The 24,225-nt window shown below is 44.9% G+C and overlaps 1 protein-coding gene across 7 annotated transcripts in view; it reads right to left on the reverse strand.

Moving 5' to 3' along the window:
• The window catches only part of PLEKHM3 (pleckstrin homology domain containing M3), a 133,688-nt gene that overhangs the window by 82,432 nt on the left and 27,031 nt on the right, over window positions 1–24,225 (reverse strand). For all 7 annotated transcript variants that reach the window (XR_012154375.1, XM_073306631.1, XM_073306629.1 and 4 more), the window contains exon 3: window positions 17,311–18,246. Coding sequence is in view for 6 of the 7 variants with exons in the window: in XM_073306631.1 (XP_073162732.1) it covers window positions 17,311–18,246 (936 nt within the window). In the remaining variant the exon portion in view is untranslated. The remainder of the gene's footprint in view (window positions 1–17,310; window positions 18,247–24,225) is intronic.

Genomic DNA, 24,225 nt, shown 5'->3' on the forward strand with positions numbered 1-24,225 from the left:
TAACAATGGGCACTGAACTGGCATACAATGATCACACAAGGGGAACTGAATTGGCACGTACAAGTAAACCACACAGTACAATGGCAAACAATAACCACCATATTAGCAACAGGGAGGACTAGTTTTATTAATTAGATGCCATGGGTTGTTGTAAACATATATACATTGGGAAGGATACATGGGTACATTTCTTCTTTTCCCTTTGTTGTGTTCATTATTAATAATTACTTGTATTATGGTAGCACTTATTTGTATTACGGAGCGCCCAACCAGGATCAGGATCATTGTGTACCTACACAGTGAGAGACAATCCCTGCCCTGAAGAGACTGCAATCTACGGCCAGGTCTACACAAGACTCTTTTGTCAGTATAACAACATTGGTTTGGGCTGTGATTTTTTATCACGTCTATGCCAGCAAAAGCCCAAGTATAGATGCAGTGCTTTTGCCATTATAACTTATTTCATTCTGGAAACAACAATAAATTACACTGGTAAGCTACATCTACACTAGGAGGATTTGCCAGTATAGCTAGACTGGTGAAGGCAAACCTTTTCTAGTGTAGTCTAGGCCAGAGGTTCTCAAACTGTGGTCCGTGGACCATCAGTGGTCCACGAGCTCCATTCAGATGGTCCGTGGATAGTTCCCTCTAAGGTGCGCGCCTGGGCAGCTGCACACGAGAGAATGAAGGGCCACCCACCTAATTAGTGGAGCCGCACAAGCGTGGCTCCATTAATTAGATGCCTGGACCCTGGAGAAGATGCACATGTAAGGTGAGGTGGTGGCCTTCGGGGGAATGGTGGTAGGCAGGAGGGGGCAGTGGGGTGAGAAGAGGGGGTGGGGAAATTTGGGATGTGCAGGGCTGCAGTGGCCAGAGAAAGAGGCAACTTTTCCCAGCTCCAGGGCTGCGGCTGCCAGGGAGAGACCCCCGCCTCCTTCCCAGCCCCAGCTTGGGGGCTGCTCCCCTGGGGGAGAGAGGGAAAGACCCCCCCCTCCTTCCTAGCCTCAGCTCTGCGGCTGCTGCAGCAGGGGAGAGAGGGCACATCCATCGCATTAGAAAGGTAAGACTACTGATATTAAAATATGAGTTGTGTGATTTTATTTGTAGAACAAAAATAGTTAATTATTATCCAAAGCGGTTACAGTAGTTAGCTAACAGTACAAACAGCATTTGGAAAGATCAGTAAGTGGTCCGCTGAGACCCTCAGCAATTTTCAAGTGGTCCGCGAGAAAAAAAAAAGTTTGAGAACCACTGGTCTAGGCCTAAATAAAACGACTTCTCTTCCCCCACCTCAGTATCTGATGCTACTTTGGCCTTGTCTACTAAAAAAGTTTTGCTAGCATAGCTATACCGGTATAGCTGTACCAGCAAACCCTCATAGAACCTCAGGGTTGGAAGGGACCACAGGAGGTCATCTAGTCCAACCCCCTGCTCAAAGCAGGACCAATCCCCAACTAAATCATTATCCTCCTACTACAGATGCAACTTATACCGATGTAACTGTCCTGCCGGCGTAGCTTGCAGCAGGTCCCCACAGACAAACCCATACCGAGAAAAGTACTTTAATGCCCATACTTTAATGCAGCTACACTAAATGTGTATCTACCGTAGGAATGCTACAGCGGCACAGGACGCTGGGGCGTAGACACAATCTCCAGCGATGGAAGGAGTTCTCTGAGAGGCAGTAGCTAGCTCGATGGAATTCTTCGATTGACTTTGCGCAGGCTGCACTGGGGGTTAGCTCCATCTTCACGGCATCTCTAAGGGATGTGAACTTTTCACACCCCTAAGCAATGTAGCTGGGACAAACTAACTTTCTAGAGTAGACCAGCCCCAACGCTGGCAAGGTGCTCAGATCAACGGTAGTGATAATATGTGTTAAGTTCCCAGTTAGGGAGAAAATAGTCCACTCACAGTATGTTTGAATAAATCAAACTAAGTGCCATACGGCTTTTTAAAAACTTCTTCTGATATTGGATTCTATTTTTTTTTTTAAAAAGCCATATTTCAAGAACTTTTCCCTCCACACACTTGACAATCGTTGAAAGCCCTGATGCCTAACAGAAAACTAAAAAATGTTCTAAAAGTATTTATAAATCATATTTCTACATTCCTTTCTTCTCGCATTTTCATTACTAAGAACATGGGCATCGGAACAGGATCTTTGTGGCCAAGGGATTCACGTGCTTCTGCCACACGCTGCCATCACCAAGTCCCTGTGACATCATGATGAGTTGCTGTAGAGACGTCTGTGAGATCACAGAGGATGTTAAGGAACCTACATTGAAAACTGCAACTCATGCGAGTAGTCTATTGAACTCAATGAGGAGATCTGTGTATAAAGGTTTGCAAGACCCCCAAATCAGCAATTAGCAGCAGGAGCAGATTAACTCCGAAGCAAGAAATATCTCCTTATCATGAAAGCATCCTTACTTGTGAGATACAAGGGGAGAAAAACAAAAACCTGATAACGTGATACATGCCATATCAGCAGAACTTCGCTAACAAACACTTTCCAAAGTGTCCTATGAGAAGTCGGCAATTCTTGAACATGAACTAAAATAACCAGCTTATCCACTCTACTTTTAGGGTAGAACAAGCCTTATAAAAAGGCTATTATGAAGAACAGGCCCTAAGCATAACCTACTCGTGACAGATGAATATAAAAGAAAAGTGGTTTTTTTAGCTGAAAATTAAAAAATGCAATTTTAAAAAGACAATTGAAAAAAAGATATAGCACTTATTGCTGGGCCCAAACTAAAAACATGACACGCTATGACATGGCATGCTATGATCAGGATAGCACATAAAATGAAAAGTCATGAATTATTAACATCAACTCTCCTAGAACATTTTCCATCCAGACATCTCAAAGAGAGTTACAAAAGTAGATATTATGTCCATGATACAGATGGGTAAGCTGAGGCACAAGGCCCACTTTTTCCAAAAAAGTGTCTACTGATTTTGGGTGCCCAACTTGAAATACCTGGGGACTGATTTTCAAAGGTGCTGAGTTCCCAGGCCTGTATTTAAAATCCCTGGGAGCTGCAGGTACCAGACACCTCTGAAAAATCAGAATTTAGCTGTCTTCCAAAAATGGTGGCACCCAGAATAACCAGAACCTTTTAATAGTCTGGCCCTATAGTAAGTAACTTGCGCAACATCACACAACTAGTCAGCAGCAATGCTGGAAACGGAGTCTCATTTAGTGTCTCCCAGTCCCTGTGCCCTCGATACTGGATGATTCTACCTCATGTATGCCCACAACATTGCTTTCCTTTCCAATATCAGAACGATGGATTTGAAAAATGAAACTATGAAGAACATTTACCATGACCGGATGACACACAATTTTAAACTAAGGCCAAATTTGGGGCACAAACACTTTGACCACATCCCTTACAACCAGCCCCCAGTAGCAAATTTACCTTGTCTAAGAGACAAGTAAATCTGATGTGACTATGCAATTTTGTAGCCCTAGAAATAGTCCAATATGTTCATACTCCCATCTACGCTCAACAAACATTTATCTGGGGTAGGATTGCTGGCTTATTTATTTAATAAACTGCTTCCATATTCACCAGTTTACGAGAGTTTCCACATGGCCACGTCTCGCTGTGTTTTTATGTATAAAGTTAGGTAGCACACCTAGGTGGTGAACTCTGCATAGATCAACCATACCACTAAAAAAAGATGTGTGTTAATACATAAAGGTGCGGTGTTAGAACAGCTGAAGAGATTTTTTTTTTTTAAAAAAAAGTACACTCTGTTTGTCTGACATGCCTTTCTATCAGCACTGCAAGATGCCGGTAGAATGGACTCACTGTTGCTAGGGTACCGATGTTTTTAAAAGCCTAACAGAGGTAAGTCTTGCCTCTCTGAAAAGAAAACACAGAATGACACCCCTCCTCTCAAAGGGCAAGATGGAGAAGTCTGATTAAAGTGAACACGCACCTTTCCCGAGCAGAATGGCAACAGCTCATAAAGTACGATAATGTTTGATTAGCAATACACCTCGGTACAGTAAACACTGCAGTGCCCCCGCCTTACAAAAGAGCGGCAGCGAAGGATCTAAATCCCTTTTTGTCATCTGCCTCAGAATTTCAAATCACGGTGTGAGCACAGAAGACTCAGAGTTTGTGCACTAACTAGTTACAGTTTTTGCATTTATTCCATGTAGCCTTCTCTTATAAACTGGATGAAATACCGTAACATGCGCGATTTTATTCTCTTGAGTTTGTACTGGCTGATTTATTCATGCATGGTGAAGCCACGAGTGAATTATACAGTCCACTCCCAACTGAGCGCCACTTTATAAACATTACAGATGATCCGGTATTTGCCAGAAACACTATTCTGGAAAGTTTCCCAAGTCTTACTGCAACTGTGTTTTGTATCTCTCCACATAGGATGTTAAGGTACAAATGCAAACTAAGTCCAACTCACTGGGTGGAAGGAGGAAATAAATTAAACTATACCTCTGAGAGTTCCAAAAATGATCGAAAATAATTTCACTACAAAGCAGGATGTCACCATTTTAAGGCCTATCCTCTTGCAACGTGCTGGAGCTAGATGCGAACGCCAGGCTGAACAGAAGTTCCTTATGACAGTCCTATTGCAATCCACTGAAGCACTCTGGGGTGTTCATTCCACTTCACTAGAGATTTTTCACCACATCACAGTTAATTAGGAGTGAAATTCACCCCAATGAGCGGGTGAGCCCCAATCCTGCAAATCTTTACTTACAGGAGCAGTTGTCGCTCATGGTTTGAAATCAGTGGGACTGCTTATGTGAATAAGGCTTACTCACCTGAGGAAATGTTTGCAAGGTCAGGCCTTCAAACCGCACCGTGGAGGTTTTGAATGTGACTTAAATTATGCAGCAGACACTGCTGGTGATGTCAAACCATGGGAGAGAAGACTCTATGCCAAATCCCAGAGATCAGCCCAACTAATTGCAACCATAGGTACGTGGAGTTTAGGTAACCTCAGAGTTCTTGGTCCTCCAGTTCCTAGAGACATGTTGGGTGGGCAGACTTAAAGCAAGTGTCTTGTGGGTAAGAGATCACTCCCTACCTCTCTGCTGAAGCACATGGTGGCTGTGGCCGTTCTCTCTGCTCCGATAACAGGCTGCATATAGTAATGTACAGTGCGAGGATTCTCCGTACGTGGACGAAAGATAAACAGTCTCAGATACACTCCCTGTATGTGCTGAAATCTACATTCCTCACCTGGTAACCTATTTACTTATTTATTTCTATGTAAACAATAGCTAAAAAATGCCCTTCCAAGGCTGTAGGCACCTAAGACACCCTTAACAATACAACGAATCTCAGCAGCATTAAAGTGATCCATTCAGCAGGAGCTCAGCCAGCCACTCACATGCAAAAACAGCTAGCTACCCCCTCACCCCAATCTAGATTTTACTTTTTGTCTCTCCATACAGTTCATTCTGCCTTTCACGGGGCAGCATAAGTCACAGGGTTTCTCATCTTAATGCACAGCTATTCACATCTGCCATTCTTATTGGACTACAGAGGGGATATGGGAATAAGTCCTAATTTATTGAGTTAGAGAACAGATTCTAGCTGTGACAGACTTCACATTCGTCTAGGTACGATACCCTCAGCCCTCTCCACACACTCTCTCAAACAGATGTCTTGGGCAGCATGCCCGGAAGGTCACCAAATACAGGCTACTGCGGACCAAAGACAGGAGCAAGTTCCAGCATCCTGGAGCCCTCACAGAGAGTGCCTGGCCAATCGTCTCCTATATTTTATAGTGAAGGGGATCCTCCCAAAGGAAAGCCATTTCTGCTAAAGCAGCTGTCCGTTCTTGTACTGTTTGTTTCACCCATTCCAGTCGCGCTTGTCCTGTTAGTTTCGCATTTGTTTTCCAGGTCCTCGGAAACACATTTCTGACTTGGTTACAGTGTATTTCACACGACGCTGCAGGTCTTAGTGTCAGCTACAACCTGCACATTCGGAACAGCCAAGTAAAATTTGCACACATTGCTTTCTTTCTGGATCTGGCCACGGCCACTGTACCTCTGTCTTCCTCCACCTTACAGACTGCTCTAAGAAAATCTCTCTCCTTTCCCCTCCTTGAACCGTGTTATCTGCTGTGTTTCATAATGGTGGTTATTTCTACAACTCTTTCAAATCAAGTTATGAAAGCAGTGGATTCCTTTGATGTTACGTGGTTCAAAGCAATGTAGAGCAACAAATATATTTCTGTGGCACACACCAATTATGCTATTTGTTTTTTTTTAAAAAGGAGGAGGGGAGAAGGGGCAGCACAGGGTTTAATGCCTTTGAAATTCAGACTCTGCATCTAAGGGTTAGAACACAAAACCTGCCATCACGTTCGTTGGAAAAGAAAGCACTGCCTTTTCCTAATTGTAAACCTTCTGAGGCTGAGTGAGAGAATTAGGGACAATTGACCTCTTTAAGGAGACAGTGTTAAGTGAACACGGGTCTTCCCAGTGAGGGGAAGGGTCAGCAAACAGATTGCCCTCTTGCACCTCGGCCCCCCCTCCCCCAAAAAGAGACTTTGCATCATACATTCGATTTCCTAGCAAGCTCATTTTTACACTTGATGGGCATGTATGAACCCCTATAGGAGAAGCCAAAGGAGGGGGAAACGTACTATCGTACCTGAACCATCCCTGACTAATGGGTATTGGAAAGTAGATATGGCTGGGAAACATGTAGCAGTGGGTATGGTCTTTGCAATAGGGGAAAAACAAGCACCACCCAAAAGCTTTCACCTCAAACATGTCAAAGAACATGGGGCTAGTCCTGAATAGGAAGGCAAGGGAGGAAAAAGAGGGGCTGCAGAAATAGCAGCAACAGAGTGCTGTGTACAGCAGTGAACCGCTCTGGGCTTAGTAATGTCTCTGCTGGCAGAATCGCAGTACCAGCGTCAATAGGCTTTTTTTCTAGTTCTAACTCTGTGGGAGGAAAGAGCCCAAACAAACTGGACGACACAAGGATTCATAATGCACATCTTTCCTAGAGCCAGGGTGCTCGTATGCTAGGAAAGGGGGGCTCGTGGTTAAGGGGCTGGGCTAGGATACAGGTGACCTAGGTTCAGTTCCTGCCTCTGCCACAGACTTCTTGTGAGACCTGGGGCTTAGGTGGAGATTTTCCAATCTGCCGAGGGAATTTGGATGTCCAGGAATGGGAAATGGGAATCTAAATCCTTTAGGTGGCTTTGAAACTCTCAACCTTAAACTCTCTGTGTCTCAGTTCCTCATTTGCAGCAGGCACTGTACGACTTCCCTACCTCACAGGGGATGGTAAGGTGCTCGGATACTATGATAATGAAAGGCCTAGAGTTATCTAGACAGACAAGTGTACTATTTTTTTTAACCCACTGGCACGCAGGGGCTGGAAGAGCTCTGTAGCGAAGCAGAAAGGGGCAGTCTAGCTTTTGATAGAACCAGTTTTCCTTCTTTTCATCAAGAGCCCTGCTCGGTATCTGAAGAACGAGACTCTGCGATCTTGTCACATCCATGACATGGAGTCAGAAGTTAGAAACAGCGTAAAGGAGAGGAAAGGAAAATGGCACAGAGTTTGATATGGCCACCTCAAGTTACCACCTTCCAGTCTTCATGAGCAGTGGGTTTCCTTAACTTTCTATGTTCTTAGCAATGTACGTGATTAATTCCTAATGGAACATACATGCTGACTAGCCAATACTGCCAGTCCAGCAGGCAGAGGGAGAAAAATAATTTAAGAATAACTAAAAATTACATCCCGGATCCTGCAAATGTTTACACCCACATTTAACTTTACACATGCAAACAGTCACTTTGCAAAGCTCCTCGTGTTCGTAGAGCTAAGCACGGGCAATAAACATTTGCAATATCAGGGCCTCGTGGGGAATTCAGCTGAAAAACCTGTACTTAACTCAATTTTCATTTTTGCTCTGCGGTTCATTGAAGGGGCACTTAGCCCCACCCTGTTTTCTCATTGACTTTCAACTCATTGTAGACCTCGTGGTTTGCAGAGTTTGTGTTCTTTGATACAGTGGCTGCTTATTTAGAGCGCCTCAACAGTACTTCAGTTTAGATGCAAAGGGTGGTTTGTACCTCTATCTTGGGTAATTGCTGCCCTATGTTGTGTGTGGTTATTAAAAGCAAATTCTTTTAGTTTTGACAGGTCTTTGTTCAGGTGAATTTCCTCTCGCTAGTCACTATGTCAGTTATAGCATTTGCACGTATATTTCATTTAGCAACAAAGGTATGCTTAATGCTTTACAGATGCATATGAAGATTTATGAAGCCCATTAACTATCCATGTAGTAGTCAGCCTCTAATTTAGCCCGTAATTTGCTTTGATGAGTGAAAGCTGCCTGGATTGACTATCCCGATTTCTCAGCCTGACAGAATAAAGTCATATCTCATAAAATTACTTGTTTGGAAAATGTAACCCCTGAGGCTCAGAAGCTCTCTCTACATCGTTCAGTTTTCTGTTGCGGTTCCTTAACTGTTTTCCGGACAATGCCTTTCCTACCACAATGCGTGTGGGAATAGGAGGTTTACAGATGCTGCTTTTGCAGTGCTGTTGTAGCTGTGTTGGTCCCAGGATATAGAGACATAAGGTGGGTTAGGTAATACCTTTTATTAGACCACCCCTGTTGGAGAAAGAGACAAGCTTTTGAACTTACACGCAGCTCTTCTTCAGGGCTGGCTGAAGAGCTCTGTATAGGCTTAAAAGCTTGTCTCTTTCGCCAACAGAACTGCCTCACACACCATGTCTCTCTAAGACACTGCTTTTGGCATTTGCCTGGTCAGACACAACGACATCCACAACAGATGCATCTCATATGCTCTAGCGGCTCTCTAGTCACACACAAACGGGGTCCACAGGATAAATGGACACAAAACCACATTAAGTGAGCTGTGACCGTTGTGTTACGGCGTTTGTAATGGCTCCAAAGGGCTTGGAAATGCAATGCAATCTCAGGTTTCAGAGTAGCAGTGGTGTTAGTCTGTATCTGCAAAAAGAAAAGGAGGACTTGTGGCACCTTAGAGACTAACCAATTTATTTGAGCATAAGCTTTCATGAGCTACATCCGATGAAGTGAGCTGTAGCTCACGAAAGCTTATGCTCAGATAACTTTGTTAGTCTCTAAGGTGCCACAAGTACTCCTTTTCTCAATGCAACCTCAGTCACACTCCTGAGGTTGCAAAGGCATAACAGAGGGAAAATTGTGGCCCTGCAAATGGGAACTTAGATAATAATTCTGTTTGAGATGCTCACCTCAGAACAGAATCCAGCTCATCCTCCCAGTACTGTGGATAACGGGAGTAAAAACTTATTTTTGTCAGAAGAATAAAGAGACGATTCTGCACACATGTAGCAGATGACAAAGAGAGCAGATTGAATCGGATGTCTGTTTTACAATCACTGTTCATCTTAGACTTGGATCAGAAAGCTCAGCTGAACAAACACACCCTGCCTCTAGAAACCAAAAGAAAATGGCTTCTGCCGTCGCCTCTCGTTACATGTGGCACGCTTAGCCAATCCACGCTTAGCAGGAGAGATATCATCTGATACGTCCTGTGTGATCTTCCCAAACAGGAGCATTCAAACTGCTAATGCACTGATCACCAGTAGCCTCATCGTGTTTCTAAATATTCACATTCACCTCAGAGGGGCTCTGCCAGGGGGCCAGGATAAATCCCAAAAGGTCTAATCGCACACCAAGGCAAAATTACTCCTGTATCCATCTGAGAATGTGACAAATTGAGCTTTTGCCTGCAAGCCAATTCAGAATCCCATCTGGTAGTCCTTTGCCTGGAAAAGCCCACAGAAGCCAATGGCTTTGTCCAGACTAGGTGTAGCTAACACCTTCCAAATTCTAGTCTAGACAGGGCCAGTGGAGTTTTTACATGAGTACAAGGAATGCAGGACCGAGCCCTAACGGTCCCAAACCTACTTCCACTGAACTCAATGAAAGTTTTTCTATTGATTTCCATGGGCTCTGAAAGGGCAGCTATACACCCATGAGAAACAATGGTTTATAATGCACCATTACAAATGCAATCTTTTAATGCAACACACACTCTCATAGGGATCGTTATAGCGACTCAGAAGGAGGAGATGAGGAAAAATCCCTGGAATCATGGAGAGACAGAAAAATTAGATCAGCTGAGGTTACGCTAAATAGAACATAAATGGATATGTACAGCATTTAGACACCACAGAGGCAGATGCCTTAGATAGGTAAGATTGAGGGGCTGCTGGATGGAATTAATGAAATTGCAATAACCCGGGGCTGAAGGTCTTTAAAAGGACCTTCTGATATAATAGTATCACACAAACAGCTTATTGAAATTTGGCCTGTAAGATTTTTAAATCAGAAGATAGGTGCTACTGAATTTCTAGGACGTAACAACAACTTACAAAGCATCTGCTGAATTCAAAGGAGGGGCACCTCTAGCTGTCCACTAGCCATTGTTTTAATGAAAGTCAGACCAAATCAGTACTGTAGCTGGATTTTTTTTGAAGTGACTAAATAGTTTTGTGAACAATAATATTTGCTGGTTTGCAGGGAAATTAAGGGTAAACATATTTCATTCTGCAAGACAAAAAACAGCATTTTCCCAACTGCGGGTGAGCTCCACACTAGCTCTAGCTAGCAGAAAGAACTCCAGGACCTCTTTTCTGCTCTGCCAGATCCCCCCGACCAGTGGAAATGTGATCACAACATAACCATGGGTAAAATGCCTCCTTGAAAGCCACCAGCCTTCCACCTGCTGCTCCTGTGTGGCCTCTACTGCAGGCAGCCACAGGAGTAGCTCATGCATACAGGGCTGCAGGCTTGCTGGCCCAACCCTTGCCTCTCTGCTCTCATGACGTTCACCTTAGGAGAGAGAGCACATGCAGCCAAGTCTATGGAGCCCCAGCAGCAGTGTGTATCTTTCTGGCAAGTCTGGGAACAATGAATCGGAGTCACCTGGCACAGCAGGAAAGAGAACGGTGGGAGGGAAAAAAAAAAAAAAAAAAAGCAAGGAGGGAAAATAGAAAACTACAACAATAAAGAGACTGAGCATATTTTGCATCAGGATGGAAGGCACATATTCATTAGGACTGGCAGTTCGAGCTGCGTGTGTTTCCTTTTATTAATCTAATTACAATTAATTGTAAAAAAGAAAAAGATGAAGCGGGGAAAAAAGACCCCCGCCCACAAAGGAGAAAGAGACTAGTAACTATGCCAGAGCACAGTGCAAGGAGATCAGGGGAAAAGGCAGCTCATCTCACCAGAGTCCATTTCAAAACTGGGGGCACGACAAAAAAAGGGCTAGGAGCCCCAGGCGTAATCTGATCCCCTTAGGTCTATGGGAGAAGCTCCTTCCTTTCCCCTTGACCCCACAGTATTGAACAAACAGCTGGGTGCTTTACTGCAGGGACTGGGTAGCTACACTTTCCTCTGGAGAATAAGCTACTAGCCACTGCCAGATGCAGGACACCGGACTTGATGGACACATGCTTTGATCCAGGCTGGCAAATCCTATATTCCTAATCTGATAAATTCAGGGATTTTGCCTGTATCCAAACGAAGTAACGAAACAGCGGATCTATCTGTGACACAACCCATTAATAGAAAAGGACCTTGTGATTGTGTAAACTTTTCCCATATCTGCACGTTAAAAGCCAAACCATGAAGCTTGACATTTACTAGCTCGAACCACAACCTGGCAAAGCACTTAAGCAGGTGTTTAACTTTATGCACATGGAGCAGTCCCCCGAGTTAAATTATGCATGTGCTTAAGTGTTTGTAGGATCAGGGCCTCAGGCTTCTGATCCCGTGTGATCATCTAGCACGGAACCCTACACCTGTACGGAGTTCCACATATTCACCACCAGTGTGGGCACTTGTGCTAGGGAATCACAGTGCAGGATCCAGCTCCTCGCTTGTAAGAAGAGAGTCATGGGGCACATTAATTAGAGACCGAGGAGAGGCTGACTTTTTGGGGCCAAAGGAATGTGCAGATTATCCCACTTTCTCTCCAGGAAATATTTGTCTTCTGAGCCAAATATGAGTACACACAACAAAGCATATAAAATATATGCAGTCTTAAAAATCTCCACTCCCTCCCGATCCTTTTAATCAACAGCCTAAATATTAGCTCCCCATCTTGAAAACACAATGTGAGAAATGGAATGGCCTGCCCCACAGTAAGAAGGAGAAACCAGTGTGGGGCAATACACAGACCAAGCTAAGGCATCAGTGTGGGGCAATGCACAGACCAAGCTAAGGCATCAGTTCCCACCAAAGGAAAACTGTTTTTTTAAACTACCCTTCTCACCCCAGCACATCAACAGTCTGTCCCCCCTTTCCCCTCCACCCTGTGGCTATGTCTGACACTTCTGCCCTGGCTTATATCAATGGTTGGAAAGTGCTAGTCAGCCCCCAAGATAAACCTGTCAAAAGCTAGGCACAGAGGTTTTCATTCTTCTCTACCTGCTTGTGAGTGTCAGCTGTTTGTCTGGGAGCTGTCCCTGAAAAGCTTTTAAAAGGAAGGCGGGGGGGGGGGGGGGAGGAGGGAATGTGGAGTGCAATTCAAACAAAAAGAAACTCCAGACAAAGAAAGGGGGGGGGGGGAACCCCATCAAACCTCCCAACAAACTTCTTTATCAGAGGTTCATTGTCAATCAATTAGCCAAGGCAGCAGGGGTCTGTAGGGTGGGCGGTAGCATGGTAGACAATGTACTGCCCTGTTGTATTACTGTTTAATCACTTTTGCTAAATAAATAAAGCAGCCCCGAGGTGCTGTCATGTCAAGGGAATTTATAACAAAAAAACTTCATTTTTCATTGGTCATTACTTTTTTTCCTGAAGGACAAGAGAGGGTTATTACTGTAGCCTTAAGTTCCATCTTTGTGTTGCTCGCCTTTGATTCCCACTCGGACCCTGCCACTTTCCAGCACTAATTTGGCAGGCTGAACAAAGAAGGGATTTGTACCTCCTGTAAGGTCTCAATTAGGAAAGGCTTCTGCTGTATTATGTGCCATTCAGAAACGACACAATGACGGTAATTACAGGAATTTGCACTAAATGGCTGAAGAATTCACAGCAAAACTTCCCCCCCCTCCAAGATTACCCCTCCCAGCAGCCGGGGTAGGAGGCAGGGTAGGGAGGGAAAGCTCTTAATGCCTACAAGATGTAATTACAGACAGCAGTCCTGTTAGGTTAAACAGCAGCCTATGAAGTAAAACAGCAGAAACCGCCTGTATAGCAATGGAGATCTTCAAGACTCTTTATTCCCCAAAGTCTCCTTGGCACAAACTTTTCCTCTCTGAAGCAAACAGGATAGAATTTTCCCAGTTATGATTAATTATTATTATTTATTTGTATTGTGGTGGCAGCTAGAGGCTCCAAATTGACTCTCTGGGACCTGGGGGACAGGCACAGCCCACAATGAAAAAAAGACAGCACTATGGACATAAACCCTTCTCTAAAACTGGGTGTTGTGTATGGGTATATTGACATTCAAGTTAAAATTATGCCCAGTCACCCGATTCTCAGTCTCAGAGATGCTGAGTGCCCATAAATCCTACTGTGGGAGCTATGCTTGCTCATCACCTCTGAAAAATCAGGGAAGCACAGGAAATGTCTAACAAATAAGCATCAGGGCTCTTCTTCCGATACAGTTGAACTGGTGCAGCTGCAGTGTTTTAGTGAAGACACTACCTACGCCGACAGGAGAGACTGTCCCATTGGTGTAGTTAATCCACCTCCCAGAGAGGCAGTAGCAATGTTGACCGGAGAAGCTCTCCTCTCACCATAGCACTGTCTACATCAGGGGTCTCAAACATGTGGCTCTATTTGTTGCGTCCCGCCAAGCTCCCCGCACCCCTCCCCCCCGGAGTTATTTCCTGCAGCCACCAAGCTCCCTCACCCGCCGCTCGCCCTTCCCCCCAGCATGCCGTGTCCCTGCTCCACTGTCTACCACCAAGCGCTTCCCGCCGCCAAGCAGCTCTTTGGTGGCACTTAGCGTATTCCAGGAGGGAGGGGGGAGGAGCAGGGAGCCGCGTGCTCAGGGGAGGAGGCGAGGTAGGGGCGAGGATTTGGGGAAGGGGTTGGAATAGGGGCAGGGAAGGGGCGGAGTTGTGGTGCGGACTTTGGGGAAGGGGTTGGAATGGCGGTGGGAAAGGGTGGGAAGAGGCGGGGCAGGGGCCAGGTGGGGCTTTTGTATCTTTATATGAAAAGGTGTCAGTGATGCGGCCCTTGGGCCAATGTACTAGTCCTCATGCGGCCCTCGTGGTGATTTCAGTTTGAAATCCCTGGTCTACATGGAGGGGAGGTTAGGTTGGTATAACGATGTCATTCAGGGGCGTGGGTTTTTCACACCCCTGAGCAATGTAGTTACACTGAGACAGGACTGTAGTGCAGACCTGGCCTCGGAGCATCATGAAAGCTACACGTGGCTTTTTAAAAATCAGAACACAACTTAAAAACAGCACTCACGCTCCAGCAAGGTCAGAGTGCTTTATTTCTGCGGGGAAAGTCTGAGTGACTTGAGATGCAATGTAGCATGTTTCAGAGAGGATATCCATCCTTTCCCACACAAAAGGCTGCTCCCACAGGATAAAATCCAGAATACCCAAAATACTTCTCAAATTAAAGACGACGGGTTATTTGTTTTTCTCCCATGGCCTGCTCCTGCTCCTGCTGAGGTCGCTGACAACACGCTCATTAGCTTTCTTGGAAGCAAGGCAGCAATGAAATGGTGGCACTGAAGGAGAGAACGTTTCTTTACTGAATTTTTTTTAAGTGAAGAGAATTAAGAAGAAAGGAAGAAAATGAAGAAGGAAACCCTGAAAATATCTTAAAATGAGACCACTGACTTTGCCTCCACTGGAGTTTAATAAACCCTGACTGCTAGGTAACAGATTAGAGAGACCAGGTAGGTAAAGTCATAGCTTTTACTGGACCAGCTTCTGCTGCTGAGAGAAACAAGCTTTCGAGCTTACACAGAGCTCTTCTCCAGCTCTAGAGTGAAAGTTTGCCTCTCCCAACAACAGCAGTTGGTCCAATAAAAGATATTACCTCACCCACCTTGTCTCTCTATTATCCTGGGACCGACACAGCTACAACAGCACTGCATACGGGTAACAGATTAGACAGATCTCTCTCAGGTCCTTGTATGGCTCCCCATCACTGTAGGCCCAGAACCTCCAAGTTATTTAGGTTCCTAACTTCCACTGATTTCAACAAAGGTGGGAGACTAAATACCTCTGAGGATCTGGGCCCGAGTGCCTCACTATCCATAATATATTTAACCTCACAACACACATGAGGTAGGGAAAGGCTATTATCACCATTTTATAGATGGGGGACTGAGGTACAGGAGACTTAGGGCCAGATTTTTTAAGGTATTTAGGTCCCTAAAGATGTAGGTAGTAAGAATTTCAAAAGCACCAATTAAATTGTACCCTGAACTAGTCAGTTCTCAAATGAATTAAGGTTGCGATTAATCAAACAAAACAAACATGGATGCTTGAGGCTATGACATTAAATCCACTTCCAGGGAAGGAAAAAAGCAGATAAGCACACATCTAGATCTCATGCCTAGAACACACACAGACAGGTGACCGTATCTGAAGGAAGGGCGCGATAATCCAAGCAAACAGGGAGTCTCCTCCTGAAGCCCAGGAGCTGAACTTGAACTTCTTTGGAAAGGAAAGACTCAGAGAAGATACAGCAATGAAAAAATTACACAGTCTGCAAGTTCGATAGTTGAGGGCTGCATAGAACTCAGATCCTCTTGGTCCTAAAACACAGGCCCCTATCTCTTGAGTTACAGGAGGAGCTCTAGTAGCTGCGAATAGAAAGGGCCCATGACAAAGTACCCTTGAGCAGTTCCAATTGTACACGTACATACTGGTCTGTTTACTCGGGCACTTTTGTAGTGCCCAGAACCTTAGGGTCTCAAAATTGCTTTACTAACATCAATTAATTGATCCCCATAATCCATCTGTGTCTGGTAGGATTTCTTATCCCCATTTTATAGATGGGGGAACATGCACAGAGAGACTAACAGGCCTAAATTTTCTAAAGTGACTAGATGTGACTAGTGATTTTGGGTGCCTCCATTGTTAGGTGCCCAACTTGAGACATTTTAAAGGGGCCTGTTGATTGGGGGGCATGCTCAGCACTTTCTGCAAATCAGACTCTTTTAAGGTATATTAAAGTAGGCACCCAAAACCTAATGCACCCCAAATCACTTTTGAAAATTTAGGTCTCTGCTAGTCACCTCATGATGCACTATGAGTCAGTGGCAGAGTCAGAACGAGAATACAGAATTTCTGACTCCCAGTCTTGTGCTCTAACCACTAGGCAAGACTTCCTCCCTATGAATCACCTAAACCTCCAATGAAATGCAACAGCCACTTCACAGTAACACAGCACAAGTTGGAAGAGGAAGTGAATAATACTTGTGTATTCAGCTGAGGCTAAAGGGTAAATCTTAGGTAGGCAGAATATGGTTACTCAAAGTGGAATTGGTCCCAGACCGTGGCTTGACACCCTACTCTTACAAAAATGCTGTAGTCTTCCTAATAACCATAAGTGGTCAAAGACCTGAAGTTTACACCTAGAAGTTCACCTCACATGTTGGGTGACTCAGAGGGAAAAGCACTATCTATCATCACCGCTTCCTGTAGCCCCTCAGCGTGCTTTTGAGATCCCCTATCCAATACCTACCCAAACCTGCTTAGGATCAAAGATTGCATGACATCACATCGCAAAGTGTTGTGCCTTCATGCCTTATTGCCATTAAAGTAAAGTTACGCCTTTGTTGTCATTAAAGGGGCACCTTAGCTCCAGAATTTAGCTTCAGCATTATTTCTATTACATTAGCGCTATCAGGAACCTAGCCCATTTCATTGGGCTAGGCACTGTACACACACACAGTAAAAAAAACCAAAGAGAACAATCTATCCACACGCAGAAGGTTAATTTAAAAAGGGGTTTACAAAACCTAATATGATAGGAGATGTTCTTACAGTTTCTGTCACTGTCAACTGTCGTGATTCAGAGAGAAGAGCGCCACCTACAGCACCAGCCCTTACAACACCTTCTGTTTCTCTCAGACATGCCCCACTCGGCTGCTAACCAGGCCAAAACCAGCCAGATCTGATGCCTTCACAGCCTGTGGCGTTACAGGGATGGAAAATGAGTGCCCATTTCCTGGACAAATGTGCATGAATCCTTACAAGGACTTACAAGCAGTTGCTATTTTATCCAATATAGAGTATGTGAGCGCAAAGCTACTGCAACGAAGTCGCTTACCTGCACACTTGAAGCTCTGGGCCGTGAGTCCTCTTTCCAAAGACAACGTGGTCAGAATGCTCAGAAAGCTGGTGGTCACAGACTGGCGCTTGCTCTGCCTAAAGACTTTCCCCAGAGGCTGATCTCTGGCTTTGTTTCTGAGAGTAACCTGCAGGTTTGGACCTAAACTTCTGGCTGCGTTGGCTGCAGATTTCAGGGCCTCCATCCACTCCTGTGCTCTCTGACGGGTCTCTGCACGCAGCCGGAGGACATCTTGAGGGAAAATGACCTGAAAGCAAGAGTCACAGTCATCCAGAATATCTGTCTGGACAGTCAGGCACACGTCAATGTTATAGCTCAGGAGAGGGTCTTCATCGAGACTCCCGGGCTGAAATGCCATGAGACAAGATCTGCTTAGTACAAAAGTAAATGCTTTCCAGTTATTCTGGACCGTCAACCTATAAAGAGTCCCTGACCTGAGAATGTTTTGGTACTCCTTTGTACTTTGGCTCAAAGCTGTACACTGGAAAAGCTCAGCAGGCTTCTTTTGTAAGCCATGAATCTGGGGAAGGTCCCTGTTGTTGTCCAGCTTCTGTGAGTCCTCTAGGTCTTCCTGCTGCCTCATGAACAATGGCACAGAGGAATGCCCCACCTCCCAAAGCTTCTTTCCCCAGTCCAAAGTCTCCCACGGCGACTCTGCCTTCAGCTGCAGCTGGGAGTTATCCGACAGAACGGCATCCACCATCTTTGTTTCAGTGCTGCCTGTGACAGTGACACTTTGGAAATGTGAAAGCGGATACATGGTAGGAAAATTCTGGTTGCCACTACTGTCAAGGTAATACAGGTACAGTTTGTATGGAGTGAGCTCTGCATAACAGGGCTGCCAGCAGCTGTCATGGTCCTTTCTAATTTCTAGGTATCCCTTCTTCAGAATATTTGGGAATGTCAGCTTGTGTTCTGGAAGAAACCAAACAAGACAATTACTTATTTCCCAACAATTCACTCTATAGTCATTCTGGCTCACAGCAATTGCCCAGCATTCCTGGGCACACCAAATGAAGTATTATGATATTTCTAAGGGGAACTGGTATGACTGGGACAGTCTTGGCCCAAATAAATATTTTCAACAGGGACATATGATGCAGGAGAAGCAAAGCTTGACACATCCATGCAGCCAACTGCAGATTAGGATTGAGATGAAATGATAAACATATTAATACCCAGCTTTCCTGCAGCTCTTTTCAGTTGTGGATCTCAAAGTGCTTTACCAAGGAGCGTCAGTATCATTCCACCACATTTTACAGATGAGAACTGGAGGCACAGAAAAGGTGAGGTGACTTGCCCAACGTCACCCAGCAGGTCAGTGGCAGAGCTGGGAATAAAGCCCACGTCTTCTGAGCCCCGGTCAAGTGCCCTATCCACTAGGCCACATTGCCTCCCATGGTATAGCAAAAATGGAAACCCTAAAATGCTAAATCATATTTAAAAAAGTGGCCAGGCTCAGCTGTATAATATTTTCTAGAGGTTCTTTCTAAAGTGGCTCTATCTATGAACATGCCATACATCCTACCATCTAGAACAGGGATCGGCAACCTTTGGCCCATGGCCCCTCAGGGAAATCCGCTGGCTGGCCGGGACGGTTTGTTTACCTGCAGTGTCCGCAGGTTCAGCCGATCGCAGCTCCCACTGGCTGTGATTCGCTGCTCCAGGTCAATGGGGGCTGTGGGAAGTGGTGGCCACCACATCCCTTGGCCCACGCCATTTCCTGCAGCCCCTATTGGCCTGGAGAGGCGAACCGCAGCCAGTGGGAGCTGCAATTGGCCGAACCTGCGGATGTTGCAGATAAACAAACCGGCCCGGCCTGCCAGCGGATTTCCCTGATGGGCCTGGTGCCAAAGGTTGCAGATCCTTGATCTAGAACCTCCCACGCAGTTCAAGTATTGAGAAATACACTACTTTCTCTATGCTTCTTTCCCAGTGGATTGTGGGAGAACTTGCCTATCCTTTGGAGTGCAGCAGGGGGAATTGTGGGAAGACACTGAAGAGTTATGAGCACTCAAGTGGCTTAGCCTATATCCGCACTGCACAGTGGTTGGGGTGGGTTACCAGCCCGAGTGTAAGCAGAACCAGACTCTATCCTATAGTCCCACCTGGGCCAGCTAACTTGGGTTGAAAGCACCAGACAGCACAGGTCAAAGGGTTGTGTGCGTGGATACAAGGAACAAGTAAGGGGAACACCAGAGTAAGAGCGCAAATTAATGCTGCAGGGAAGACGTACTCAAGGGTTTGGACTAAGAAAAGTGGTCAAATTAAGGTCAGACTTAGGTTCTGTCTACATTAGAAATGCTGAGCTGATGTCGTGGACATGCTTACTACAGCAACAGAAGAATCCCTTCTGTCGCCATAGTAAATCCACCTCTGAGAGGCAGTAGCTAGGTTGACAGAAGAATTCCTAGCGGTGTCTACACTGGGGATTAGGTTGGCCTAAACTACATCACCCGGGCCACTATATTTTTCATTTCGCTAAGCTATGTAGTTAGGTTGACCGAACTTCGTAACATAGACCAGGATTTCGCTAATACTTGACCTTTTCCCTAGTGTAGTCACAGAAACCTGGGCTAAACTGAACCAGCAACAACAACAAAATCGAGCTCAGGGGGCTACCCTACCTTTACACCAGGAAAAAGGTCACGTTTAGGTTGGGCTTAGCTATCATGTCCTAAATCGACCACTCTCCTGACAAACACTAAGGACAAAACTGTGCTTAACATCATGTTAGTTAACATGTTTTTAACATGATAAATTTTCCCAGTGTAGACAGACTTTCTGTGCAGCTGTTTTCAACTATTTCACTGATTTAAGCATTATCCTGTCTGATATGGATGTAAACACACAAATTTAAGTACTCCCTGCAAATGGACAACCTACTACAGAGTATTTCGGCTAAAAGGGAAAACCATAGATCTAAATTGTAAAATTGCAGAGAAAAATTAAACTCAGACCCCAAATGCAAAGGGGGGGAGGGGGGTGGTGGAGAAACCAATTCTGTTTGCCTTACATCTCTGGCCTTGACATTCATTAGTATTTCTGTGCTAACTCAAAAGCCATTAATTTCTTTGAAACCCACACTAATCCCTTTGTAGTGCAGATAATGGGTACACATTCTACAGTCATCTTCCTTCTCGGTTAATCCAATAAAAGAGGTGGTCCTGCTGCAGACCCAACAGCAATCTCACTCACTCTCTCTGCTTCCAAAGTACAGACGACAGTTCAAGCTTCTTCCATAATAAGACAAACTTATAACCACTCCCTACCCCCAGGCCTCGTTCAGCTACCCAGAAATGTGCTTGTCTTTTGGTGAGTGACAGAAAGGCTCTCTCTCTTTCGCTAGGCATTCCCTCTCCCCTTCCTTCAAGCTTCTATGAATTGGCTTCACCCGCTTCCACTTTAACTGGGACAAAAACATCAGCCATCTTGATTAAAATTCAAATTCATACTGTTCGGGTCAGGGCAATGGATGCTGGATAGATGGGCTGTATTAGAAGGTGCCCCTCCCTTCACCCTCCTCTGCTCCTTCATCTCCTTGATGCACAATAAGCCAGATAATACCCATCCACTGAGTGCTGCCATCTTTCTGTTCACCACATAAATAGAAACAGCATTTCTCTTCTCCCTCCTCCCGCCCCAAAACCAGGGAAATTAAATTGAGGCACAGTAAAAAGGGAGATAATCACAGTAAATAACCCACATCTGGGTTCATGCTTTTTTGAACTGTAATTTCTTGAAAAATAAGAGGAAAACAAACAGACAGCAGCTGGGAGCAGCCGAGAATTCTCTCTGCAGATTACCTCCTCTCTCTGGGTAGTTTGTTTGGATTACATCTCATTAAAATTTCTTGCACCGAGTGTCCACCTGATATGGTGGCTCACCACCTCAAATCATCTCTGATTTCCACAAGCATTGGAAGAGGGGAGATCAGAAATGGTTTACGCAAAGCTGGGATATTTTTTCTCATTGCCAAGCAGCTTGTATTTGTGTTTCTGTTTGTAGGCAGGCAGCCTGCCCCTTCACACGCCAAAGTGAATGCTACTATTAAAAGACAAACAAATGTGTTTTCTCACATCTGCGTTATTTGAATATATTTTAGATTAAGAAGTGCTGTCCAGAGACAGAGAAGACAGCTCCTGCATTCTGTTCCCAGATTGGCCCCTGACTCTCTGCATGACCTTGGACAACGCATTTAACCTCTTTGTGCTTCAGTCTACTTATCCGTAAAAGGTGTACAGTGCCTACTTTATTGGTGTGCCATGAAGTTTAATTCATTAATGTTTCAAGGAAAATCCTTGGCCAAAAAGCTATGCTTTAAACCCCCGATCCTACACTACTGAACTCAGTGGAAGCTTTGACAATGATTTCTATGGCTGCAAGATCAGGTGTCCACACCTTTCACTATTTTTTAGTCTTTAGCTTCAAGGAAGGCAAAACCGACTTTGAGAATGGTGAATTAGGCTACCTCTAATTCTAGGTTTGTCCATTCTTGGGGGAGTTGGTTTAATCACATTTTCAGTCATGGTAAATGTGCATAACGTATTCAAAACAACTGCACTTTGTTCCTAGGGGCAATTGAAATATGCAATCATACCCAACTCCTCCAATAAAAAGAAGCGAAGATTTTCAGAAACAGATCAAACTTGAAGAAAGCGGAGGGGTCTATTTCAGGAGTGGGTGAGGTTCTGTGGCCTACACTGTGCAGGAGATCAGACTAAATGATCACGATGGTCCCTTCTGACTTTAAAGTCTATGAGTCTATGAGCACACACACCTGTTTTTTAAAGTACAGCTTTATTCATGCTGTCTGTTGTTACACACCCGTTAATATCGAAGGACCAGGTTCCTTAAACCACTTCTACAAATCAGGTGTGTGCTCGTTTCCAATAAAATGTCCACATGGCAGCTATTCTAGCATATGATTCAATATAAAGATGCAGAGTAAAATGAACTGTCTAGCCAATCAGAGAGATTTAAAAATAATTATTTTCTCCCTGTTTTTCTACGTGCAGCAACAGGGAATTTTTCTGAATCAGGGGCCGGACTTTGCTCTCAGTTACACTGGTATAAACCAGGAGTAAATCCCCTGAAGTCAATAGGCCTTATACTCCATTGACCTACACCTTATCTAGTGACTTATGCCAGTGGATAGCTTCCAGGTCAGAACAATAGCATTTTGCACCGGTGGCAGTCACTGTGTAATAGCGACTCAGGACCACTTAATTCTCAAGTGACAGAGAGATGTATGGGAGACCAGCATCAGGACCCCCATTCATGGAAAAGGCAGAAGTTGCACACACTACAAAAATGGTTACCTATTAGTGGCTATTAGATACATGAAATGTATCTACACGCTTCTAAAGGAAATGGGAATACCAAATGAAAAAGCATTAGCCAGCTTTTGTATAAACTCCCTGACTCAGCTTCAAAGGGAAGGAAGAAAGGGATGAATGTGACTAACAAAGCTATTTAAAACAGGTTCAGTTCACATCAGGATAGTTACCTTGGCATCGGCCATAGGGGAAAAGTCTTAGAAACCAAGCTGGAAATGCTATGTAAAATCATAACTTTATTATAAGCAGCTAGCACGGCCCCAAGAGTTCAAAACTCCGTCTCAGTAACTCAGTGAAGTTCCATAACTCCGGAGCACAAAGTCCCATAGGGATAAACTATTTTCCCTACCACACTTGCAGCCAATAATTCAGTCTGAAGAGGCCCAGTTAAGCTTCGCATCCAAGCTCGTCAGTGTTATTCCATAACCCTTCTGCCCTGGCGGCTTGTCTTCCGTGTCTGTGCCCCTCTCACTCTCTCTTACTGGATTCTCCATCCCCATTCACCTTCCAGAGCCTCCCACGTACACAAGACGGCAGAGCAGGTCATGCTACCCATCTCTGTAATATAGCTACCTCGCCTACCCATTCCCCAGGGCTGCCAATGTAGCCCCACCCTCAGCATCACCACTGAACTTGCCTTGCCTCACGTCTCCTACCCCAATGGTGTCCAATCCGAGGGAGCGGTCAAGATCTGGTGAGAAGCATCTCCCATGCGAGTGGACGAAGGGAGGGATTTAGAGAAATAGTGTGGTCTAGTGGATAGGGCACTGGACTGGCAGCCTATTTCCTGGGTATGACATTGACCTTCTGCGTGATCTTGGGCATGTCACGTCACCATGCTGTGCCTCAGTTTCCCCTTATGTCTTTTGTCTGTATTGTCTATTTAGAGTGTAACCTCATCAGGGCATATCTCTTACTACGTGTGTGTGCAGTGCCTAGCCACAATGGGGCCTTGAACTCACTTGGGACCGCTAGGTGCTATTTAAAAATTAAATAATTTATTCCAGGTCTGCCTTCCAATATTCGGACTCCCTCCGCCATCCTCCCCAGTGCTTTTACCGCATCCACGTCTTAACCGTGGGAATAAGGTAGCCCCAGGTGACAGCCACTCTGAAATTAACTTGATTTATCAGGGATCATTTCTAACTCATACAAGGCTTTCCACACCTTCCTCTTTCAGGAGCAAACATGATGTCTCTGCAGATTTCCCAGCTCGCAGGATCAGAACCTTAAATAGAACCCAGGTCTTCCACCTGGCAATGCAAAGCAATATTGCTCTGCCACCAGGATGACAGCAACTGGATTATTTTGAGAGCTTTACTGCCGTAGAATCCCAGAAATACAAAAAGGCACCACATACAAGAGTTTTTAAATCATGTAACCATTTTACATTGAAGACTGATACATGAAGTGTTGCATCAAAGAAGCAGGCAAACAGACTCAATCTGGTAGGCTATTTCTGTCACTAAACTCTAGTCCCATTGACTTCAAAGTCAATTTACACCAGTGAGGGTCTGGCCCTATTACCCTACTTTGGTTGTATATGCTATTTGTA

The sequence above is a fragment of the Lepidochelys kempii genome, chromosome 11 (genome assembly GCF_965140265.1).
Source record: "Lepidochelys kempii isolate rLepKem1 chromosome 11, rLepKem1.hap2, whole genome shotgun sequence".
NCBI classification, from domain to species: domain Eukaryota; kingdom Metazoa; phylum Chordata; order Testudines; family Cheloniidae; genus Lepidochelys; species Lepidochelys kempii.